This window comes from Scyliorhinus torazame, chromosome 9 (assembly GCF_047496885.1).
Source record: "Scyliorhinus torazame isolate Kashiwa2021f chromosome 9, sScyTor2.1, whole genome shotgun sequence".
Taxonomy (NCBI): Eukaryota; Metazoa; Chordata; class Chondrichthyes; order Carcharhiniformes; family Scyliorhinidae; genus Scyliorhinus; species Scyliorhinus torazame.
The window spans coordinates 224,570,435-224,592,777 of record NC_092715.1 but is presented as its reverse complement, the minus strand read 5'-3'; the positions used below and the strand labels follow the sequence as shown (position 1 = coordinate 224,592,777).

The following is a 22,343-nucleotide window of genomic DNA, read 5'->3' as shown; positions in this document are numbered from 1 at the left end:
ACCAAGGAAAAGAGAGCAGCTTCTAGCATGAGTCAAGTTTTAAAAACAAGCCAATTATGTTTCTATTTTATGTTTATTTATACAGATGTGTTGGACATTGGTTTGCACATATGCTAGGAACTATGCCACTCAGGACTTAGCAGAAATGAAGAGTTGATTGCATGTTCCTTTAACATTGACCACAGATGTCCAATATCCTCCTGTAATTATAATAATCTTTATTAGTGTCACTAGTAGACTTCGATTAACACTGCAATGAAGTTAGTGAAAATTCCCTAGTTGTCACACTCCGTGAGCGTCTGTTAGGATACACTGAGGGAGAATTCAGAATGTCCAATTCACCCAACAAGCATGTCTTTCGGGACTTGTGGGAGGAAACCGGAGCACCCTGAGGAAATCCACGCAGACACTGTGAGAACGTGCAGACCCCGTACAGACAGTGACCGAAGCCGGGAATCAAACCTGATTCCCTGGGGATATGAAGCAACAGTGCTAACCACTGTGCTGCCAATATCATCTCAATTTTCTGAAGTGCAAGTTTCTTTTGCTGGCCCACCAAAATAATATTTTGAATAGCTTAATTCTGAGTATTCCATGGTATGATTTTGAATTTGATATCCTACTATTTTAGCCCAGGTTAACTATTACCAGTTTGCCCTGAAATTGACTGAGAAATGGTTGGAGCAGTGCATCTCTTGGCAAGCACTGTGAATTTAATTTTTTTTAAATTACCCGACAGTTTGTATTATTTTTCCACCAATAATTAGTAGAAAATGAGCTGCGAAAGATACGGTAATGTCTGGCAACTTATGAACATCTGGTCCAGCGTTCTATCTTCTTAAACCAATGAAAGATTATAGAAAGAAAGGGAGCAAGTGAACGGAAAGAAAGAAAGGAATAAAGGGTTATGGAAAGGAATAAAGGGTTATGGTGTTCGGGTGGGAAAGTGGAACTGAGTCCACAAAAGATCAGCAATGATCTTATTGAATGGCGGAACAGGCTCGAAGAGCCAGGTGGCCTACTCATGCTCCTACTTCTTATGTTCTAAGTGACAGAGAAGGTGAATTGGAGTTAAATTGGATACCGAAAGAGAAAAAAGGAGGGAAAAAAAATTGTGTGAAGTGAGAGGGGAGGAAACAAAGAGAATGGAAAATTAAGAACTTTACAAAATTCAATATCTTTTGGTAACAATTTCTTGCCTGCAGGCATGAGACACTTTCTATTCTCTTTGTTGGGCTCAAGTTTTAGTTTCTTATGAGGATCATACATCATGTGAGCAAAGGTCAGTATAACATTACATACCAGCCCTAAAAGTCAGTGAGGAATAAAAACAAAGACTTGCATTTATATTTACACTTTTTGAAGTGCAGACAGTTTGTAATGCCACTTGCGCAGAAAAATTCCCCTCAAACAGCAATGTGATAATGACCAGATATGGGCCGGTGGGATTCTCGTTTCCTGCTGGCTGCGCACGTTCACACACGAGTTTCCCATCCGTGTGGGGCGGCTTCAGTAAGAAATCCCAGTGATAAGTGGTGGGAAGAGAGAATCCTGGCGCCAGCAAAAGGCATGGCGCTAAGAAACATACAGCTGGGGCCTGGAGAAGCCCCCCACCACGGGATCTGTTATTTTGTAATCTTGACTGTGAATTAATATTGGCGCGGACACCAACGTTTGGGATCTTTTGCTTTCACCCAAGCAGACAGATGGATTTTAACATCTCGTCCAAAAGGCACTCGCTCAGTACTACTGGGAAGTATCAGTCTTGATTTTTATTCTCAAACACTGGAGTGAGACTTGAACCCAGAACCTTGTGAATCAGAGGCCAGAGTGCTACCAACTCAACCACCAAAGATTAATTTGTGTTAATGACATAAATTTCTTGACGCTCATTGGGCAGTTTTTGTGAGGCTAATAGTGGAGCCGCACAAGCCATTTGTCAGTTTGTGGTGATTTGCAATGAATGGCTTATCACTTCCTCATGATACATTGTTGGTTTTTAATGTACTAGCAATGGTGTTGTGCTGTGAGCTTGCCATTATCTTTCACGCAATTTCTAGGCTACTGTTTCTCGTAACATAAAGAAATACCATGCGTGTTCATAAACTAAATCCCTGGACCTAGTCAGCAATAGGTGCCGAAAGACTTTTCTTCTTTTGCCTCTCTTCTACTTCCAGTTTCTACAAGTTATGTTTCTGACCCAGCTAGAAAGAGAATCTGAAGTTGATTTGTGTTGGATCCGTATCAGGGATTGTCCATGTGAGCATCCAATCAAGCTTGCTTCTGCTGGATTAGTTATGGGCTCCATGGCAAATACCAACTCTGTCCCCTGCTCTTGGCTGAAATGAATGAAGATACTGCAATATGTCAGGTGGAAATGTCCAAAGAATATTTAAACTGATTTTCTCAAGTTGACGTGAATGGCAAGAAACACAGTTTTGAGAAGAACGTTCATCTGTGGGTCAAATTTGAATTTCCCAATGTCTGTGCACTGCCTTTGACTTATTTTCAGCTGTATTTTAACCGAACAGGATCATGTCCAGGCCAATTCCTGAACTGTTCCAGATGTTGTTCATCTACTGCAGATTTTAGATGGCGTCCTGATCTCTGGAGCCCCTGAAGCAATCTCTGACCCCGAGAGCGCTCGGAGGAAACACATGCAGACACAGGGAGAACATACAAACTCCACACAGGCAGTAGTGTTGATGTTGGGAATGGCAGATTATGACTGTAAAAGCTTCTATAGATATGTAAGAGAAAAAGATTGGTGAAGACAAATGTAGGTCTCTTACAGTCAGAAACAGGGGAATTTATAATGGGGAACAAAGAAATGGCTGAGCAACTAAATACATACCTTGGTTCTGTATTGACACAAATTACATACCAGAAATGTTGGGAACATAGGGTTTAGTGAGAGGAAGGAACTGAAGGAAACTAGTATCAGTAGAGAAATGGTGTTGGGGAAATTGATGTGATTGAAGATCGATAAATCCCCAGGGCCTGATAATCTACATCCCAGAGTAAGTGGCTTTAGAAATAGTTGATGCATTGGTGGTCAGCTTCCAAAATTCTATAGGCTCTGGGACAGTTCCTACAGATTGGAATGTTGCTAATGTAATCCCACTATTTAAAAAGCGAGGTAGAGAGAAAATAGCATATTACAGATTAGTCAGCCTGACATCGCTAATGGGGATAATCCTAGAGTCCATTCTAAAAGATCTAATAGGAGAGCACTTGTAAAACAGTGGTAAAATCAGGCAGGGTTAGGATGGATTTACAAAAGCCTCCTCCTCTTATTAGTTATTTAATTACCCACCACCATTCATGACTGGATGTGGCAGGACTGCAGAGTTTGGAACTGATCTGTTGGTTGTAAAATCACTTGCTGCTTTCACAGTTTGGCACATGAGTAGTCCTGTGTTATAACTTTACAAGGTTGATGCCTCATTTTTTGATATGCCTGGTGCTTCTCTTGGCACGTCTTCCTGCACTCTTCATTGAACCAGGATTGATCCCCTGGCTTGGTGGTAATGGTAGAGTGGGGGATATCACGGGCCATGAGGTTACAGATTGTGGTGGAGTACAATACTGCTGCTGATGGCCCATAACGCCTCCTAAAAGCTCACTTTTGAGTTGTTAGACCTATTCTAAATTTATCCCATTTAGCACTGTACGAGACACGATGGAGGGTATCCTCAATAAGATGCAGGTCATTGTCATCATATAGACTTTGTAGTGATCACTCCTACCAATACTGTCATGCACAGATGCAGCGGCAGCAGGTTTATTGGTGAGCACGAGGTCAAGTAGGTTTTTGAGTCTTGGTGATTCCCTCACCACTGGCGACAAACCAAGTCCAGCAGCTATGTCCTTTAGGACTCAGCTAGTCTGCTTAGTAGTAGTGCTTTTGAGCCACTCAGGGTGATGGACATTGAAGTCCCCCACCCAGAGTGTATTTTGGCCTCTTGCCGCCCTCTTCTTCCTCCAAGTGTTGTTCAAGATGGAGGAGTACTGATTCTTCAGCTGAGAGGGGACATTAGGCGGTAATCACCACATAACTGATTATTAACCATGCCATAAGGCTTCGTGGGGTCCGGCGTCAATTCTGAGGACTCCCAGGGCTACTTCCTCCTATCTGTACCAATGTGCTGCCACCACTGGTGTGTCAGTCCTGTAGCTGACACAGAACATAGCAAGGATGGTGATGTTGGTGTCTGGGATATTGTCTGTGAGGTACAATTTGGTGAATATAATTATGTCAGTATGTTGGTTGATGGGACAACTCTCCCAATCTTGACACAAACCCCCAGCTGTTTGAAAGGAGGACATTGTAAGGTCGACAGGGCTGGATGTACTGTTGTTGTTTCTGGTACTTAGCATAATGCTGGGTGGTCTGTCCGGTATCAGTTTTTAGTCTCCGTAGTGGTTTGATACGACTGAGTGGTTTGCTGGGCCATTTCTGAAGGCATTTAAAAGACACCCATATTACTGGTTATCTGGAGTGGCATGTAGACCAGACTAGGTAAGGACAGCAGATTTCCTTCCCTAAAGGTGGATTTTTATGACAGTCCACTCATGGTCACCATTAGACTAGTTTTTAATTCAAGATTTATTAATTGAATTTAAATTCCATGGTGTGAGGATGTATTTGACCCATGTCGCCAGAGCACATGGTCTCCTTGGCCTCCGGATTGGACTCTGGATGGATTATTACTGCTACAATATTGTCCCTCATTTTGCTGGAGTCATAATTTTCATGCCCACACAGACTTTTCCTAACAGTTCAAACATTGAATTTTCATCTCCTCACCTCCTCTCGACACATCTTTTTGTTTACTTGTTCTATTACCCACTTCCTTGGGCAGCACGGTAGCGTAATGGTTAGCACAATTGCTTCACAGCTCCAGGGTCCCAGGTTCGATTCCCCACTGGGTCACTGTCTGTGCGGAGTCTGCACATTCTCCCCGTGTGTGCGTGGGTTTCCTCCGGGTGCTCCGGTTTCCTCCCACAGTCCAAAGATGTGCACGTTAGGTGGATTGGACATGCTAAAATTGCCCTTAGTGTCCAAAATTGCCCTTAGTGTTGGGTGCGGTTACCTGGGTTATGGGGATGGGGTGGTAGCGTGGATTTGGATGGGGTGCTCTTTCCAAGAGCTGGTGCAGACTCGATGGGCCGAATGGCCTCCTTCTGCCCTGTAAGTTCTATGATATGTACATCACCAACACTTTTGTCATTTAATCGTTCCAGTTTTCCTCCTTATCGTAGACTTTGCATTTTGATCTTTTTCCACCCTTTTCCTTTTCACAAACTTGAACATTTCTAACTTCCCCTTCTGATACAAGGTCCTTGATCGAAAATATCCGCTTTGTTTCGCTCTCCACAAACACTGCTGACCGTGCCAAGTTTCTTCAGCATTTTCTGTTTTTCCCAGATTTTCATCAGTTTTGCTACAAGAGTTCTCAAAGTATTTGCCATTTCTTTGTCCATCAGCTAAAATAGAACCACATGGAAAGGACAGATGGACATGTGTGTGTTCTTTTAACATTTAAATCACCAATGATTTCTCTCCTGTGTCTCTAATGAAGCTGGACTCAGTGCAGTTTTAAATTTCAGGTGATGTTGGACTATCTCATCTCGAGGGCCTTGTACCTCCTCCCGCTAGAGTCACATTGAGCCTTGACTTGGATTTGCCCTTTAATATTTGGGTAGTCGAGAAGTGGAAATTTCATTATAGTCATGACAAAATTGCAGTATAAGTTGGCCCTTAAACCACTTTGCTGGGATCAGTTTTCCAGTGATGTAATTGTGATTTCTACAGAAATTCAAGCTCTAATTCTATTGTCTCTTTTGAATCATGTTAATGGTAACAGAGTCCTTTCTGACTAATATTAAACTGTATTCTGAGAATAAAGCCCCCCTTTAATGATAACCTATTTGCTTACATCCATAAATCTATTTGCTGTGAGACAACATACCTTTAATGAAAACTAGCACACTGGCAGAATTATTTTTGAAATCCAGAAGATTGTGGAGATGTATCGAACTCCTTCTGGACATGTGTCACTTTTAGTGGCACCAGTCTCAAATTCACTTAGATACCAGGCTTGAACATTTTTGAAATGCATTTGTGATTGCCTATTACCTTTCCGATGCCTTCAAATATTTAACAGCAGTATTTACGCAGCTTACTTGTTAGGGCCCACATATTTTCTCTCAAGGCTGCAGAGTACTTATTGTGTTTGTGACTGGGGCTTGGGCTTGGAATTGAAGAATATGCTGCAATCCAGGAATTATTTGGCCAGATTGGAAATACTGAGTCCTTTCTATCTTCTTTTCCAGGTGTAATAATCGCACTCAATGCTCAGTTGTAGCTGGACCTGATGTGTTTCCAGATCCTTGTCCAGGAACCTACAAGTATTTGGAAGTTCAGTATGAGTGTGTTCCATATAGTAAGTATCCTCTCGTGCTTGGTACTTTCTCCAGTTGCATATTCTGCTTTGTATTTCTCCAAATATTGGGCGGGATTCTCTTCGCCCAGGGCCGGGCCGGAGAATCCCCGTGACCGGTGCGAATCGCGCCACGCCGCCCCGAGGCTGACACGTGATTCTCTGCAGAGTGGAGAATCGCCGCCATTGGTGCTGGCGTGGTTGGCGCGGCGCCGGTCAAGCGCGCCCCCCCCCCCCCCCCCTTCGGCCAATTCTTGGCCCGGGGTGGGCCGAGCGGCCGTCGTGAAAAACCCGAGTCCCGCCAGCATCGTCCTCACCTGCTCTCAGCTGGCGGGAACTCGGCGTGGAAGGGTCTGAGGGCGGCCTGTCGGGGGGGACAGTGGGTCCGACCCCAGGAGGAGGGGCCTCCGATGTGGCCTGGCCCGTGATGGGGGCCCACCGATCGGCGGGCTGGCCTCTCTGGCTGGGGGCCTCCTTTCTTCCGGGCCGGCCCCTGTGCCATGTTGCGTCGGGGCTTACTCGTTGAAGGGAGCCACTGCGCAGCGCGCGTTGGCGCCGGTGCCACTGCACATGCGCGGATCCCGCGGCATACAGTTTTTTTTTTTTCTTTTTTATAAATTTAGAGTACCCAATTATTTTTTCCAATTAAGGGGCAATTTAGCGTGGCCAATTCACCTATCCTGCACAATTTTGGGTTGTGGGGGCGAAACCCACGCAAACACGAGGAGAATGTGCAAACTCCACACGGACAGTGACCCAGGGCCGGGATTCAAACCCGGGTCCTCAGCGCCGTGAGGCAACACTGTGCCACCGTGCTGCCCTCGCGGCGCCCAGTTGACCCCGGGATCAGCAGCTGGAGCGGCGTGAACCGCTCCAGTGCCCTCTAGGGGCCAGAATTGCTGATCCCGAGGCCGTGTTGACGCCGTCGAGAAACGCCTCAGGACCACAGAATCCCGTCCATTTTCTCTAATTGTTGTGTGGAGCTGTAGACTTGGAACGTATAATGAAATAGAATATGGCGACAGAACTATAACCACAGTGCAATGGAATTACATTTTATGAATTAGTTGCTCAACTCTGTTGCTATTTTTCATAAACACAGAAGTAGTTTATTCATATGGAGGGAGGACAGCACTCCATCTGCACACCTGTTTTTAAAAAAAATCTGGCCAAATTGATTGTTTATCCACGAATGTGATATTTAGTGACATTTTAGAACTGAGCAGCAGTGCATCATTTAGTGGGCAGTGCAACTCTGCAAAGGATATTGTTCATTACAAGGGCAGCACGGTGGCACAGTAGTTAGCACTGCTGCTTTACAGTGCCAGGGACCCACCTTCAATTCCGGCCCGTGTGGAGTTTGCACGTTCTCCCTGTGTCTGTGCGGGTTTCCTCCTGTGCTCCAATCTCCTCCCACAATCCAAAGATGTGCAGGTTAGGCGGATTGGCCATGATAAATTGCAGGTTAGGTTACGGGGTTATGGGGATAGGGTGGACATGGGTAGAATGCTAATTCGAAGGGTCAGTGCAGACTGGATGGACCCAATGGCCTCATTCTGTGCTGTACGGATTCTATGAATGTTCTATGAAATGTTCGAAGTGGGATTGCTGAATTTTGATCTCGATCTACGCAATACAGTTTTCTGATATGAAAAAGTGCAGTTGTTAACTAATCTAACCCGTCTTCACATATTCTGAGATACTATGTAAAAGATTATCTTGCAAACATAGAATCGTAGAATTTACAGTGCAGAAGGAAACCATTTGGCCTATTGGGTCTGCACCAGCCCTTGGAATGAGCATCCGACTTAAACCCACGTCGCCACCCTCTCGCCGTAACCCAACCTAACCTTTTGGACACTTGGGGCAATTTAGCATGCCAAATCCACCCAATCTGCACATCTTTGGACTGTGGGAGGAAATCGGATCACGTGGAGGAAACCCACACAGACACGGAGAACGTGCAAGCTCCACACAGACAGCATCCGAGGCCGGAATTGATCCTGGGTCCCTCGAGCTGTGAGGCAGCAGTGCTAACCACTCTGCCACTGTGCCGCCCTGCTGACCATTGAATCGAAATTTACTGTGTGGATAATCTAGCCCACAAACTATTCTATCCAGTGAGACTAGCCACGGTAAAAAAAGATGTTACTTGTTGTCTTGAGAGAATTGAATGTAAAGTTAGCAGGAAAGTAATGATGAATAATATTCCAAGTGATTTTTCAGCTGATATAAATACTTGTGTATTTCATTCATCCCTAAACTGGTTTTACAGCAACTGAAAAATCCACTTTGACATATCCACTGCATGCATGTGTATCTTTACTTTTGAAAATCAATTTTTTAGCTTTACTTCTGAAAATCAATTGGCACAGTGATGATGCAATCTGTCACCTCCTGTTGTGATGGCCAGATTCCTGACATGAATGGTAATAGCACACGCTGATGCACAAGTACAAAATGTGACAGTAATTGGTTTTATATGCTCTATAAATGATTCATTCTGAAACTGTTTGTTTTATCAATTTAAAGTGATCTTGAGAAACCAATATCTATAAAATAGAAAATTGCATTTGTTCTAAGATCTTTAATTGATATTTATTGTATTGTAATGATTTAACAATGAGAAGTAGAATGACCTCAATCAGCAGATTGAGAGATCAAGGAGCTGGGGTACTTAACCAATATTTGATCTGGCCCATAAAGGAGAACCGAACAGGATGTAATGCGTCTGCAGATGTGATATCTGATGAACCCAGAGCAAAAAAGAGGTTGTCAGGCCGTCACAAGTTTTCCCCAATTCTTCTGTTGGACCTCATGTTCTTCCAACTCAAGGAGACTTGCAGCCCATTCAGGTGTCCTCTGCCAAGAATTCCTCTTGTTATCAAATCTGTTGGACTCTTCTCATAGAATCAAAGAACTTACAGTGCAGAAGGAGGCCATTCGGCCCATCAAGTCTGCACCGGCACTTGGAAAGAGCACCCCACCCCCACCCTATCCTGGTAGCCCAGTAACCCAACCTAACCCTTTTGGACACTCAGGGCAATTTAGCCCTGGGGCTGTTTAGCACAGGGCTAAATCGCTGGCTTTGAAAGCAGACCAAGGCAGGCCAGCAGCACGGTTCAATTCCCATAACAGCCTCCCCGAACAGGCGCCGGAATGTGGCGACTAGGGGCTTTTCACAGTAACTTCATTTGAAGCCTACTTGTGACAATAAGCGATTTTCATTTCATTTCATTTGATTTAGCATGACCAATCCAACTAACCTGCACATATTTGGACTGTGGGAGGAAACCGGAGCAAACCCATGCAGACACGGGGAGAACATGCAGACTCCGCACAGACAGTGACCCAAACCAGGAATCAAACCTGTGACCCTGGAGCTGTGAAGCAACTGTGCTAACCACTGTGCTACCGTACCGTGAGGATGTTGCAAGCAGTATAGATTAGGCGGAACCAATGAATGTGGTGTATTTGAATTTTCCGAAGGCTCTCGATAATACGCGACCACAGTAAGCTATTGAGGCTTGAGGCCAAAACATTGTATGTTTTCAAGATAGAGTTAGATGTAGCGCTTGGGGCTAAAGGGATCAAAGGATATGGAAGGAAAGCCTGGACCAGGTTTCTGAGTTGGTTGATCAGCCATGATCATAATGAATGCTGGAACGGGCTCCAAGAAATGAATGGCCATTTTCTATGTTTCTTTGTTTTAGTTTTCACTACTACCTCCGAAATCATCTTCCAGAGTCAAACACCCTCTGAAATTGAACATCCACACAAATTGACTTCCATCTTTACCTCATTCTTTCTCAGTAGATAACTCCAACTCTAACCTGTCAGACCAGCAAAGCTATGAATGAGGACCTAAAACTTTGTTGCATTCTCGCAAAGTCTGTAATGTCTTTAACTGCTTGATTGCCTTTAGACTTCCAAAAATTTAAACTGAGAAGATGTCATAGTTTAAAATAATTTGAAAGAACATATGGTGGGATTTTCCAGCCCGTCAGCCGCTGGAATCGCTCGGTCCCACCGAAAGTAAGTAGAATTTCTGCTGGTAACTCACAGTGACTGTCGCAGGTCCCACCAGGTCAGAGCCAGAAAATCCCTTTCATGTCCTCTGCTGTAAATAGCACCTTCACTTTTTACTGATATATAGAAATGAACAGGGAGAATGAATGAGTGGTTTGTAATTGTCAACTTGATCGATACAATAACAAATTTAGAGACTGACTCATAAGTAGAATCATTGAATTTACAATGCAGAAGGAGGCCATTCGGCCCATCGAGTCTGCACCGGCCCTTGTAAAGAGCACCCCACTTAAGTCTACACCTCCACCTCATTAACACAACCCAGTAACCCCACCTTACCTTTTTGGACACTAAGGGTACTTTATCATGACCAATCCACCTAACCTGCACATCTTTGGACTGTGGGGGGAAACCGGAGCACCCGGAGGAAACCCACGCAGACACGGGGAGGATGTGCAGACTCCGCACAGACAGTGACCCAAGCCAGGAATCGAACCTGGGACCTTGGTGCCGTGAAGCTACAGTGCTAACCACTGTGCTAGCGTGCCACCCATAATCTGGGAACGGTTGTGATGACGATGATGAACAAACCAACGGTGCTTTCTAATCACATCATTTTGTTAAGTGCAGATTTTCTTGTCTGTAAATTCAAATTCAGCAAAGCACTCTTTACAGACTAGCACAGTTAGAAGAAGCTGAGGTTGTGTGTGATCAAAAATGAAAAATCTTTTATCTGTATGACCTAAAATAAGGCAAGTACTGGTTCTTATTTTTGACTTGCACAGCAAGCTGGTGGGTTTGGATGCCATTTTTCATTCTGCCAGCCCGAGCACCCTGCCTCCCCATTTTCACCATTTGCTTCACATTGACCCGTTGCACATGCCAGTTCAAATTGACAGTGACTTAGGGCAGCCCAAAGATATCAAAGCATAATTGTGCAGCAGAAAAGATCACAGCAGTTTTGGACTAACTCAGTCATGGCACTAACTTGCATGTGTCTCTAAAATTGGTCTTCCGTTTCTTTCTCCAACTGCACAAATGGCAGAAATGTAATCAATGTGGGTACATCCAATGTGGGATCGTTTGATGCTGCAGCTGCATCTTTTTCTTTTACTGCAGGCCCCAGATTTTTTCAGGAAATTGTTGATTAGAGATTTTTGATAATTCCAATTTTGTTAGTCACACTGGTCATGCAGTGCACCAATTGGCAGTTGATTTTTATTTTACGATGCATAACAAAGAATTGATATTAAGGGGAATGTAGCTGAATACAGTTTAGCGGTTTATCAAGCACCAACCAAAAGCTAATCTAAAATTGTCTTGCACTACCCTTTAAAGTTGAAATAATGATGGTGGAGTTTGAGCTGCCCGGTGGGAATGGATTTCGCAACTTGCAGATGAGGGACTTTGTGCGGAGGCAGGTATTGACTTTCCCGCACCTACTGCCCCAGGGATTACAGGATAAGGTACTGGGGGAGCTATCGGAAATCTATAAAGTACAAATAACAATACAGCAGAGGAACAGGCCCTTCGGCCCTCCAAGCCTCTCTTTTGCCCCTGGTCTCCCGGGTCTTCTGACACACCAAAAATCGCCACCTCTGGACTCGGAACCACCCTTACCTTCAGTACCTCCAACATAATGTCAGCAAACCCCTATCAGAATCCCTTAAGCATTGGACATGTTCAAAACATGAAGTATGTATACACAATATGAAAGCTTGAACGAGAAATCTCGATGTTGAAGATGTGAAATGGATAGTGTGGTGCTCAAATTGAGTTCAAGAGCAAACTGATATGGAAAATCTTGCTGTGGCGGTAATGGATAACTGAGTTCTAAGCCAAGGAAAGGTGGCACAGTAATTAACACTGCAACCTCATAGCACTAGGGACCCGGGTTCAATTCCGGCTTTGGGTGACTGTCTGTGTGGAGTTTGCAATTTCTCCCCGTGTCTGTGTGGGTTTCCTCTGGGTTGGCGCTTTCCTCCCAAAGTCCAAAGATGTGTGGTTTAGGTGGATTCGCCAAGCTAAATTGCCCCTTAATATCCAGGGATGTGGAGGTTAGGTTATGGGGTTACAGGAATAGAGTGGGGTGGACGGTGGAATGTAAATGGGTAGAGTGCTCATTTGAAGGGTAGGTTTGAAGGGACGGGTTGCATCTAAACCGGAGAGGCATAAATATCCTGGCCGCGAGATTTGCTAGTGTCACACGGGAGGGTTTAAACTAGTATGGCAGGGGGGTGGGCACGGGAGCAATAGGTCAGAAGGTGAGAGCGTTGAGGGAGAACTAGGGAATAGGGACAGTGTGGCTCTGAGGCAGAGCAGACGGGGAGAAGTTGCTGAACACAGCGGGTCTGGTGGCCTGAAGTGCATATGTTTTAATGCAAGGAGCATTACGGGTAAGGCAGATGAACTTAGAGCTTGGATTACTACTTGGAACTATGATGTTGTTGCCATTACAGAGACCTGGTTGAGGGAAGGGCAGGATTGGCAGCTAAACGTTCCAGGATTTAGATGTTTCAGGCGGGATAGAGGGGGATGTAAAAGGGGAGGCGGAGTTGCGCTACTTGTTCAGGAGAGTATCACAGCTATACAGCGAGAGGACACCTCAGAGGGCAGTGAGGCTATATGGGTAGAGATCAGGAATAAGAAGGGTGCAGTCACAATGTTGGGGGTATACTACAGGCCTCCCAACAGCCAGCGGGAGATAGAGGAGCAGATAGGTAGACAGATTTTGGAAAAGAGTAAAAACAACAGGGTTGTGGTGATGGGAGACTTCAACTTCCCCAATATTGACTGGGACTCACTTAGTGCCAGGGGCTTAGACGGGGCAGAGTTTGTAAGGAGCATCCAGGAGGGCTTCTTAAAACAATATGTAAACAGTCCAACTAGGGAAGAGGCGGTACTGGACCTGGTATTGGGGAATGAGCCCGGCCAGGTGGTAGATGTTTCAGTAGGGGAGCATTTCGGTAACAGTGACCACAATTCAGTAAGTTTTAAAGTACTGGTGGACAAGGATAAGAGTGGTCCGAGGATGAATGTGCTAAATTGGGGGAAGGCTAATTATAACAATATTAGGCGGGAACTGAAGAACATAGATTGGGGGCGGATGTTTGAGGGCAAATCAACATCTGACATGTGGGAGGCTTTCAAGTGTCAGTTGATAGGAATACAGGACAGGCATGTTCCTGTGAGGAAGAAAGATAAATACGGCAATTTTCGGGAACCTTGGATGACGAATGATATTGTAGGCCTCGTCAAAAAGAAAAAGGAGGCATTTGTCAGGGCTAAAAGGCTGGGAACAGACGAAGCCTGTGTGGCATATAAGGAAAGTAGGAAGGAACTTAAGCAGGGAGTCAGGAGGGCTAGAAGGGGTCATGAAAAGTCATTGGCAAATAGGGTTAAGGAAAATCCCAAGGCTTTTTACACTTACATAAAAAGCAAGAGGGTAGCCAGGGAAAGGGTTGGCCCACTGAAGGATAGGCAAGGGAATCTATGTGTGGAGCCAGAGGAAATGGGCGAGGTACTAAATGAATACTTTGCATCAGTATTCACCAAAGAGAAGGAATTGGTAGATGTTGAGTCTGGAGAAGGGGGTGTAGATAGCCTGGGTCACATTGTGATCCAAAAAGACGAGGTGTTGGGTGTCTTAAAAAATATTAAGGTAGATAAGTCCCCAGGGCCGGATGGGATCTACCCCAGAATACTGAAGGAGGCTGGAGAGGAAATTGCTGAGGCCTTGACAGAAATCTTTGGATCCTCGCTGTCTTCAGGGGATGTCCCGGAGGACTGGAGAATAGCCAATGTTGTTCCTCTGTTTAAGAAGGGTGGCAGGGATAATCCCGGGAACTACAGGCCGGTGAGCCTTACTTCAGTGGTAGGGAAATTACTGGAGAGAATTCTTCGAGACAGGATCTACTCCCATTTGGAAGCAAATGGACGTATTAGTGAGAGGCAGCACGGTTTTGTGAAGGGGAGGTCGTGTCTCACTAACTTGATAGAGTTTTTCGAGGAGGTCACTAGGATGATTGATGCAGGTAGGGCAGTAGATGTTGTCTATATGGACTTCAGTAAGGCCTTTGACAAGGTCCCTCATGGTAGACTAGTACAAAAGGTGAAGTCACACGGGATCAGGGGTGAACTAGCAAGGTGGATACAGAACTGGCTAGGCCATAGAAGGCAGAGGGTAGCAATGGAGGGATGCTTTTCTAATTGGAGGGCTGTGACCAGTGGTGTTCCACAGGGATCAGTGCTGGGACCTTTGCTCTTTGTAGTATATATAAATGATTTGGAGGAAAATGTAACTGGTCTGATTAGTAAGTTTGCAGATGACACAAAGGTTGGTGGAATTGCGGATAGCGATGAGGACTGTCTGAGGATACAGCAGGATTTAGATTGTCTGGAGACTTGGGCGGAGAGATGGCAGATGGAGTTTAACCTGGACAAATGTGAGGTAATGCATTTTGGAAGGGCTAATGCAGGTAGGGAATATACAGTGAATGGTAGAACCCTCAAGAGTATTGAAAGTCAAAGAGATCTAGGAGTACAGGTCCACAGGTCATTGAAAGGGGCTACACAGGTGGAGAAGGTAGTCAAGAAGGCATACGGCATGCTTGCCTTCATTGGCCGGGGCATTGAGTATAAGAATTGGCAAGTCATGTTGCAGCTGTATAGAACCTTAGTTAGGCCACACTTGGAGTATAGTGTTCAATTCTGGTCGCCACACTACCAGAAGGAAGTGGAGGCTTTAGAGAGGGTGCAGAAGAGATTTACCAGAATGTTGCCTGGTATGGAGGGCATAAGCTATGAGGAGCGATTGAATAAACTCGGTTTGTTCTCACTGGAACGAAGGAGGTTGAGGGGCGACCTGATAGAGGTATACAAAATTATGAGGGGCATAGACAGAGTGGATAGTCAGAGGCTTTTCCCCAGGGTAGAGGGGTCAATTACTAGGGGGCATAGGTTTAAGGTGAGAGGGGCAAAGTTTAGAGTAGATGTACGAGGCAAGTTTTTTACGCAGAGGGTAGTGGGTGCCTGGAACTCACTACCGGAGGAGGTAGTGGAGGCAGGGACGATAGGGACATTTAAGGGGCATCTTGACAAATATATGAATAGGATGGGAATAGAAGGATACGGACCCAGGAAGTGTAGAAGATTGTAGTTTAGTCGGGCAGTATGGTCGGCACGGGCTTGGAGGGCCGAAGGGCCTGTTCCTGTGCTGTACATTTCTTTGTTCTTTGTTCTTTGTTCTAGACTCGATGGGCTGAATGGTCTCCTGCACAATTGGGATTCTATGACTGACAATTTTCCCTCTTGGATCTATTCATCAATTGCTTTGCATTTACTAAAGAGGTGTCAAGTACTTACAGTTTTCACTATTGATACTTTAAAGGCTGGTTGATGCTTTTATAGGGCTGAAGTAAAATGAGATGTTTATGAAAAAGTTTATTAAAAAGTTAAGAATGATTCACACATGGCATTGTTACTATCTGATTCATAGGTTCTTGTCCAGAGTGTAGACTGAGTAGATTGGCATTGAAGTGTCATAGATTGGCATGGAGGAGCCATTAGGGGTGCGTGAACAAGGAGAGCTGGCATGGGGGGGGGGGGGGGGGGGCATGGGTAAGACCCTTTGAAGTTACCTTTCAAAAGGTTCCCTCGTCCAAACTATGGTTTACGACACTTCAGAGAAGCCGGGAACCATGACCATTGAAAAGCTGTCCCAGCTGCGCAAGAATTGCAGAGGGATAGGAGATGCCCAACTCTCCACTGACCGGCGCCTGCCAGGTCAGGAGTGCAGGGCATAGGCTCACGACCCGCAACACTCCAAACTCTGATGGAATTAGAGGGCATTAGGAGTCCAAGAATTGAGTCCCAGCCTTAATTTTTAAAAGTCCAGGGTCTCCCTGCCTTTGGAAAAATCCAGCTCCTCTGTGTCTGGTTCAGTTTGAATTGATGCTTTACACAGCAGACATAACTGTTCCTGTTCTAATGAGTGCAAGGAGGGACAGTTAGGTTTTTACAACTATAAATTCACAATGTCGAATTGCTTCTGTTCAAAAATCCACTCAATATTCGAGGCCTTAATGTTGTTCATACTATCATTTGCGGAGATCAAGGGAGATCACCTGAGGATATAATATAACTATGAAAATGATGATTGCAAAAAAGTATAGTAATGAATATTAAGACTCCCTGGTTGACTGTGCTCACATCTGATATGACAATGAGATAATATTGGCTTTGTCTTAGACTGAGACAAGAGTCCCTTCGTTACACTTCGCTCCCCAGCTCATCAGGCAGATTCACAATTTCAAAGTAAAGTTTTTCAAGCTTGCCAGCCAGCACAATCTTTTGGCTTTTATTTCTATTGACATGATGCCTTTTCCAAGAAAAGCAGTTCTTGCCAAAAATAGTAAATTTCAATAAACTTGAAATGCTTCCTTTTTTCCAATATTGGCTGAATTTCAAATTTTAAAAAATGATGTACAAAGCATCCCGTGTAGTTTATCTTGGCTTCATCGGAGATGATCTATAACCGTATTATCGTGTTTGAGGAAGTTTGCCTGTTGTGTTTTGAAAATTAAGTAAAACCTTTATGTTTATGTATTATAAATTGGCTTAGGCTTTGGTAGAGTTTCAGAGTACTGAAGGATCAAGCTAGTTATTGTTAATTCTAGCAAGTAGAACACTTCAGCTGTTACATTTTGTGCTTCTGAAACTGGAGGCAGAGCAGTGAGCAGGTGTTCGGTTGGCCAGATGTCGCGCTCCAAATTGATGTGCACTAGGGTGCTAGCCACCCACTGTTATTTGTAATCTAGAATCCCACGCCACGGAAAGTAGAGTAAGGAAAAATTTTAATTTAACTTTTTAAAATTTGTTTGAGATGTGACTGTTGCTGACGAGGCCAGCATTTAATGCCCATCTCTAGAAGCCATTGTGCAGTGGTAATGAATCACCTTCTTGAACTGCTGTAGTCCATGTAATGTACTGTGCTGTTCGGAAGGGAGTTCCAGGTTTTTAACTCAAATATATATTTCCAAACCACAAAGGCATTTGAGCTAGAGGGGAACTTAAAAGTGGTAATGTTCCCATCCACTTGCTGCCTATGTTCTTGTAGGTGCGCAAGGTTGTGAATTTGGTAGGTGATGTTGAAGGTGCCTTCACACGTTGCTTTCTTACATATGGTTCACGCTGCGCTTGTGGTGCAGAGAGTGAATATTAATGGAATGCCAATCAAGCGGGCTGTTTTGTCCTGGGTGATAAGTGAATCTTGTTTGATAGACTCTGTAAACGATACCATCCATCACTTTGCTGATGATTAATTATTGGATTTGTCCTGCTTTTTGTAGTCAGGACATACCTGGATAATACTTCCACATTGCTGGGCAGAAGCCAGTGTTGTAGCTGTACTGGAACAGCTTGTCCAGGGACATAGCTGGTTCGAGAGTCAATTGAGTTGACTGAATACTTATACCCATGATTCTGGGGCTTCGGTTAAAGGCAAAAGTGAATCATCCACTCAACACTTGTGGCTTCAAATGCTTCGTTTTGCCAGTCTTCTCATGCTGTGCTCTGCCATCGTTGCAGAATGAGATGTAACTGGAGTCTCCTCCTTCAATTAATTGTTTACTTATCCACCATCATTCATGGTTACATCTGGCTCAAATCCCTACAGTGGAGAAGGAGGCCATTCGGCCCATCAAGCCTGCACCAACCCTCTGAAAGTGCACTCTACCTAGACCCACACCCCCATTCTATCCCCGTGACCCCACCTAACCTGTACATCTTTGAACCGCAGAACTTTAATATGATGTGGGATCACTTAGTTCTATCGCTTGCTGATTCCGCTGCTTAGCATGCATGAAGTCCTTATTGCAGCTTCAAGTTGTACCTCATTTTTATGTATGCCAAGTGATGCTCCTGACGACTTCCGGTGGCGGCCATGGAGGAGTAGGTCACAAATTTGACCGCTCCCGGGACCTTTTTCCCCCGTTTTTCTTCGGATTTTATGGGATAATTCGGTGAAGAGTGAGACAGTAAGGAGAAATCCCCCTCTGGTGTATGGAGAATTGGATCAGAAGTGGCTTGTGAGACGACAAAGTCCTATAAGGGAGACGCAAGTAGAGCTGGTAACACGGGACAGCATGGCGGGGCAGCAGGGCCATGTGGAGACGACACAGTGGTCGACGGAGCAGCTGGTGAAGTTTTTCGAGGTTTGCTTCGCCAAGTTGAAGAAGGACACGCTGGACCCGATTAAGACTTCGATTGATCAAGTGGTTCAGAATCAGGAAACCCATGGGAGAGCGATCCAGGAGGTGGAACAAAAGTTGTCCGAGCACGAGGAGTCTATAACCGTGCTGGAAAACAAGGTGGGGATGATGAACGACCGCCAGAAAAGAATGCAGGAGAAGCTGGAGGACCTGGAGAATAGGTCCAGGAGGCAGAATCTCAGAATTTTCGGCCTCCCTGAAGGCAGTGAGGGATCGGATGCGAGGGCCTATGTGACGGCCATGTTGGAGGAGTTGATGGGGGCTGGGGCGTTCCCTCAGCCCCTGGAATTGGACAGAGCGCACAGAGCCCTCGCGAGGAAGCCCTGAGCGAACGAGCCGCCGAGGTCCATGGTGATACATTTTCACCGTTTCATGGACAAGGAACACATTTTGCGGTGGGCCAAGAAAGAACGGAGCAGCAAGTGGGAGAACTGTGAGTTGCGCATCTATCAGAACCTGGGAGCAGATTTGGCCAAGAGGCGAGCTGGGTTCAATCGGGCAAAAATGACCCTTCTTAAGAAGGGGGTGAAGTTCGGGATGCTGTACCCAGCCCGCCTGTGGGTCACAAATGAGGAACAGGACTTCTACTTTGAAATGCCAGACGAAGTATGGACCTTTATTAAAGAAATGAAGTTGGAGGTGAATTAAAAGACACTTAAGCCTTGGAGAAGTATTGTGGCAGCGATTTGTGGTGCTGGATTGTATAAATTTAAGTAGCTCTATGTGAAATAATGGGCTGTGTGGATGGTTAAAGGTTGCTTTGTCTTGCAGGGATCTTGTTCGAGGGGGGGATGGGCTATGAATTTGGTTCTGCTTTTTTTTTGGATGACTATTTTTCTAAAGTGACTGTTTCCTCACTGTTTTTTTTCTGATGTTTGTTTACTAGGGAATGTGATGCTTTTAAAATGTTTATTCTTGTGGGGAGAGAGGAGAAAACAATAGGGAGATAGACTGCTTGGTGCCAGGGGCGGGAGCTACCGAGTCAGCATGGGTCAGTTGACTCTCGGAAACGCAGTGGAGGGTGAGCAGGTGTTAAGCTGGAGCTTGACTTGGGGGATTGGGCTTATAGTGTTGTTGCTAGGGGGGGAGGGAGGGAGGGATGGGGAGCTGCTTTGCTGACAGGGGAGGTACTAGGGGACAAATGGGAGGTCGGAAATGGCAGCAGCCCGAGTGGGGGCGTGTGCTCGAGGCTGGCCTAAAACGGATGAAGGATAGTCAGCTGGGGGGGGTGGGTTGGCAGCCCCCCCATCCAGGCTGATCACATGGAGCGTGAGAGGTCTGAATGGGCCGGTCAAGAGGGCTGGCATGTTTGCGCATTTGAGGGAACTGAAGGCGGATGTGGCAATGCTACAAGAGACACACTTAAATGTTACAGTCCAGACAAGATTGAGGAAGGGGTAGGTTAGCCAAGTGTTCCACTCAGGACTGGACTCAAAGACCACGGGGATAGCGATCTTGATCAGCAGATGAGTGGCTTTCGAGGCAGGGAGAAATGTGTCAGACAAGGGGGGTAGGTACATAATGTTGAGTGGGAAGCTGGAGGGGGTGTGAGTGGTACTCGTGAACATATGTGCTCCGAATTGGGACGACGTGGAATTTATGAGGCGAGTGTTAGGTAAGATCCCAGACTTAGAGTCACATAATCTGATCATGGGAGGGGACTTCAATACAGTCATTGAGAAGGACTTCCGGCTGCGGCGATGACCAGCTAAGCCGCACGTTTCGGCACCTCCCGTTTCAACTGACTTTTGGGCTCTTATCGGGAGCCCCAACGGAAATTTTTTATGGCCAAACCCAGTGTGAGGCGACAAAGGAAGGAGTCCCCCCGGGTGTGGATGGAAAGAAGCGATAGTAGTGGCCAGATTGCGGAGGATCCTCTGGAGCAACGGCAGAGAAGAGAAGGGAGAAGCAAGATGGCGGCTGAGGGAGCCCAGATGGTATGGGGCCCGGAACAGCAGGAGTTCCTCCGACGATGTGTGGAGGAGCTCAAGAAGGAGGTGCTGGCGTCGATGTTGCTGGCGATTGAGGGATTGAAGGAGACGCAAAAGACCCAGGCGATGGAGCTCCGTGGAGTGAAGGCAAAGGCAGCCGAGAATGAAGACGAGATACAGGGCTTGGTGGTGAAGATGGAGACGCACGAGGCACTACATAAGAGGTGCATAGAAAGGCTGGAAGCCCTGGAAAATAGTTCGAGGAGGAAGAATCTAAGGATTTTGGGTCTTCCCGAAGGGACAGAGGGAGCTGATGTTGGGGCGTATGTGAGTACGATGCTCCATACTTTAATGGGAGCTGAGGCCCCGACGGGCCCCCTGGAAGTGGAGGGAGCAGAACCGGGTCCTCGTGAGAAGACCAAAGGCAGGGGAAATACCACGAGCAATAATGGTGAGGTTCCATCGCTACAAGGACAGGGAGATGGTCCTGAGATGGGCTAAGAAGACACGGAGTAGCAGGTGGGAGAATGAGGTGATCCGCGTGTATCAAGATTGGAGTGCGGAGGTGGCGAGAAGGAGGGCGAGTTTCAATCGGGCCAAGGCGGTGCTCCACAGGAAGAAAGTAAAATTTGGAATGCTGCAGCCGGCAAGACTGTGGGTTACACACCAGGGCAAACACCACTACTTTGAGACGGCAGAGGAGGCGTGGACATTTATTCAAGAAGAGAAGTTGAACTAGATTTGAGGAATTGATGTTTGGAAAGAAGTAGCGAGGTGGTGGCAAAGAAATGCAAAGGGGGGAGAGGGGAAGGGTTGATCTGTAAAAATGTTAGACGGGAGAATTTTTTTTCTCACCCCCCCCCCCCCCAAGGGGGGGGGGACACAAAGAAATGTGGGCGCCGGTGGGGAAGGGGACAGGGAAGGGGAGAGGGAGCTGCGCCACTAGAGGCGAGGCCGAGAGGGAAGCGCGGGTTTTTTTCTCGCGCTATGGAAATTGCGGCGAGAAAAGTGGGCGCAGGAAGGAAGGTGGCCTCACACGCAGGGAGGCCAAGGGTAAACGGGGGAAGCCGAGGTCAGCCAGAGTTTACTGACACCCGGAAGCAATATGGGGGGAGCAATCAAGCTAGAAGGGAATCTAGCGGGGGCGGGGGGGGGGCGACTAACTGGGTTGCTGCTGCTGAGGGTAAGGGGGAGCTGATACGGGATGGGATGGTCGGGACGGGAGGACGCCGTCTGGGGGACAAACGGGTGCGTGGGACCCGGGTGAGGAGCTGGTTTAAAAAAGGGGATGGCTAGTTGACGGGGGGGGGGGGGGGGGGGGGGGGGGGCGTAAAAGGGCCCCCAACCCGGTTGATCACGTGGAACATGAGAGGGCTGAATGGGCCGATTAAGAGGGCAAGGGTATGTGCGCACCTAAAGAGACTGAAGGCGGATGTGGTTATGCTTCAGGATACGCACCTGAAATTGGCGGATCAAGTCAGGTTAAGGAAAGGATGGGTGGGACAGGTATTCCACTCAGGCTTAGATACGAAAAATAGAGGGGTGGCAATACTGGTGGGGAAACGGGTATCGTTTGAGGCTAAGACCATAGTGGTGGACAGTGGGGGCAGGTACGTGATGGTGAGTGGCAGATTGCAAGGTGAAGCGGTGGTGCTGGTGAACGTATA

General features: G+C 46.3%; 1 protein-coding gene across 9 annotated transcripts in view; it reads left to right on the top strand.

The window, feature by feature from the left end:
- The window catches only part of LOC140429750 (adhesion G protein-coupled receptor L3-like), a 1,506,492-nt gene that overhangs the window by 956,039 nt on the left and 528,110 nt on the right, over positions 1-22,343 (top strand). For all 9 annotated transcript variants that reach the window (XM_072517114.1, XM_072517117.1, XM_072517116.1 and 6 more), the window contains exon 5: positions 6,340-6,449. In XM_072517114.1, the coding sequence (XP_072373215.1) occupies positions 6,340-6,449 (110 nt within the window). The remainder of the gene's footprint in view (positions 1-6,339; positions 6,450-22,343) is intronic.